At 40.3% G+C, this 3,437-nt stretch overlaps 1 protein-coding gene across 1 annotated transcript; it reads right to left on the reverse strand.

The window, feature by feature from the left end:
- Positions 1-2,059: 2,059 nt before the first annotated feature.
- Positions 2,060-3,001, reverse strand: LOC113178650 (olfactory receptor 2T33-like). Its single transcript, XM_026382875.2, has one exon. It carries the CDS (start codon positions 2,984-2,986, stop codon positions 2,060-2,062), a length of 927 nt encoding a protein of 308 aa, XP_026238660.2. The 5' UTR covers positions 2,987-3,001.
- Between the last annotated feature and the right edge of the window lie 436 nt (positions 3,002-3,437).

Consider the following 3,437-nt stretch of genomic DNA (forward strand, 5'->3'; position numbering starts at 1 on the left):
TGAATTTGTACTAACTACTTTTTCCTTTGACTTTTATACAAATAATATCTATACATTTTCACAACACATAAATGTTTCATTATTTTATTTTAAAATTAAGAGCTTTGCAAGCTTGCCACATGTCTTCCCTGAAAATTATTATAGGTTTATAAAAATTCACCAGTTAAAGATAAAACATATAGTCTGACCACCTGAAACATCATTTTTGAAATTCTATTTTTATCATTTTTATCCAATATTTTATATTTTATCATAAAACGTTTCTATAAAATTTCAGATTCTCAATGTCATCATTCTTCCAATGGAAACTGAAGACTGTGTTAAAGGGTTTACTCTAGGGCTGGGGTTGGGGTACAGTGGTAGAGCACTTGCCTAAGATGCATGAGGCATTGGGTTCTATCCCTAGCACAACATAAAAATACTGAACAAAACAAAATGCATAGTATAACCAAACATGTAAGTTTCATTGTTTAAAGTAAAATGAAAGAGGATGAAGATATATTATACAAATACACAATTAGTAAAAACAGTTCATATTCATCCATTGAATTAAAGTGAGTGTTTGAAAATACACAACAAACAACTGAATATATAATTTCATTTTTTCTTTTATACTAAATTTAATATAGCATTTTAAATGTCATATATGGTCCATGAATGAACTACCAAGTTGGGCTCATTGGGGAGACTACATGCTTTATTATTCCTTTCCAAGAATAAAAACATCCATTTAACAAAATTTTAAAAATCATCATACAGTAAAATACTACAAAATATAGAACTTTCACAGCAATCAGGGGAAACCAAACTAAAAACAAAATAAGTTACCAAGACACTCACTAGAAGTTCTAAAAAATAAAGTCTGATAACAATGGATGCAAAAGAATATTGAGCACTGTGGTGGTGGAAATGTCATATTAACATTCTGTTTTAGCAAACAAGTCAAGAAAAAGTTCACCATCCATCTACCTAAATAATAGTTATTAAAAACAACAACAACAACTTTTGATCCCACAAATAAGCTTTAATTTCCATAGATCCAAACTGAACATTGTCCAGACATCCTCCAAAACACATGGGGTAACATATTGTAGCATTTTAGACAATAGAAGACCTGTAGGAATTAAACAGGTTGAAGAACTGGTGAGAGCAGAGTTGCAGAGGAGTCTTTGAACTGAGAGAAAAACACAGGATGTAGGACTATTCATCATGGGGTTCCAAGGACAAGAATAGAACAGGCCAAACTAAACAATGGGATAAACAGCAGACCCATGGTCCTTCTTGAGGGTGCTTCACTGGTGGTGGAGGGACTTGGGAGGCTGGTGCATGTAGCCTTTCTTGATTACAGTGTAGACTATTAGGCTTGTATTTATTGAAATTGCTTGAAAGAAAAGGCTGGGTTGTGAGCATCATATTTCTTAAAAAGTATACCTCAGTTGAAACATAGATAACAATCCCAAAATTGCTGGATTAGTGAATTCACTTTTTGAGTAAAAGCCCATTAAAACATGCAGGTTTATTGATAAGTAAAATGTGCTGGGCAGATATACAGATCCAAGGGAATCCAATTGTTCTCCCTTATCTCTGGTTTTGTGCACCATAGACTCAGTTACCTGCAATCAACTACAAACTCAAAACTTAAAATTAAAAAATCCAGAAATACATATTCCATAAGGATAGACTCTGGCACAGCAATGCTCCAGTCTGACCTGAAAAGATGAACCTCTCCACTTCATGAGAAAACAATTATAGGCAGAGGTTGCAGAGATCTTTGCTAGGAGTAAATATACATGTGAAACTGCAAAGAATGAAAACGAAAAGCATGCTACTTTTGCTCTTGAACCTCAAGTTGCAAAATTTATGACCACAGCACTCAGTGTTCAGCTAAGGTGAACAATGTTTTCAAAGAGAGCATCAGTGGTCAGGTATCCCCTGGGCAATGTGGATCGTGTCTCTAATTCATAAGGAGGGGTCCCTGTAATTACCCCTCTAAAAATCCCACCAGTCACTCTGCTGAACCACAAAAGCTGGGGCAATGAAGTGTATTGTTAATAAAGCGTCAAGGCCACACACTGGCCACACACTTTCTCAGGGCGCCCTTGACCTCGCTGTTCCTCAAGCTGTCAATGAGGAGGTTCAGCATAGGGGTGAGGATGCTATAGAAGGCTGACACCACCTTATCGTGGTGAGATGACCTGTAAGATTTGGGTCTCTTGTAGATAAAAATGGCAGCCCCATAAAAGAGCCCCACCACAGCCACGTGTGAGAAGCAGGTGGCAAAGGCCTTCTTGCGGGCTTCTGGGGAGCACATGTGGAGGACAGCGGCCAGGATGAGACTGTAGGAGGTCAGGATGAGGCAGAAGGGCACCAGGAGCATCAACACACAGCAGAAGTACATGACATTCTCAAAGACAGACGTGTCAGCACAAGCCAAGTGCACCAGTGTAGGGGCCTCACAGAAGAAATGGTCTATCTCTCGCCTGCTGCAAAATGGGAAGCTCAGGGCAACAACTGCCTGCATCAGCCCGTCAGCTGCTCCCAGGAACCAGGACCCCATGGTCATCCTCAGACACAGTGGCCAGCTCATGAGCATGGGATAGCGCAGAGGGTGGCATATGGCCACATAGCGGTCATGGGACATGGCTGCTAAGAGGAAGCACTCCCCACCACCCAGAGTGAGAAGGAAGAAGATCTGCCAGCCACAGTCAGCAGGGGAGATGGACTTGTTTCCAGTCAAGTAGTCAGCAGCCATTTTGGGCACAGTGGTGGAAACCAGCATGGCATCCATGAGGGACAGTTGGCTCAGGAGGAAGTACATGGGCGTATGGAGCCGGAGGTCCCACTGAATCAGGAGAATCATGAGGGCATTTCCCACTAGAGCCGTGAAAGCTATTGTCAGAAGTATCCCAAAGAGGAACTGTTGGGCCCTGGAGTGGCCCAAGAGACCTAGGAGAATGAAGTCAGAACTGGTGTTCCCACTTTCCATGATTTCAAACAACAGAAGAGACACTGTCAGTGGAAACATAGGAGAGAGATTAATCTTTTAAATTCCCCTTGTTATTTATGTCCTTCTAAATAATCACATGTGTAATAATGAAACCTATTTCAAATCTTTCATGTCTCATTTTTCTTCTTGTTTTTATTTTTGGTGTGGGGATTGAACTCAGGGGTGCTCGGCCACTGAGCCACATCCCCAGCCCTGTTTTGAATTTTATTTTGAAACAGGGTCTCACTGAGTTCCCTAGTGCCTCACCACTGCTAAGGTTGGCTTCTAACCTGCAATTCTTCTGTTTCAGTCTCCCGAGCTGCTGGGATTACAGGCATGTGCCACAACGCCCGGGTTCATCTATTTTTTAAACATGTTTAAATCAACATAAAATTAACTAAAAGGGTTTTTTTGTCATTTTGAAGTTTCACATGATAAATGCTTCATAGGT

The sequence above is a fragment of the Urocitellus parryii genome, unplaced genomic scaffold (assembly GCF_045843805.1).
Source record: "Urocitellus parryii isolate mUroPar1 unplaced genomic scaffold, mUroPar1.hap1 Scaffold_240, whole genome shotgun sequence".
NCBI classification, from domain to species: domain Eukaryota; kingdom Metazoa; phylum Chordata; class Mammalia; order Rodentia; family Sciuridae; genus Urocitellus; species Urocitellus parryii.

Bases quoted from the DNA above. Each gene is read 5' to 3' on its own strand.
- LOC113178650 (XM_026382875.2), bottom strand. From the start codon at position 2,986: ATGGAAAGTGGGAACACCAGTTCTGACTTCATTCTCCTAGGTCTCTTG.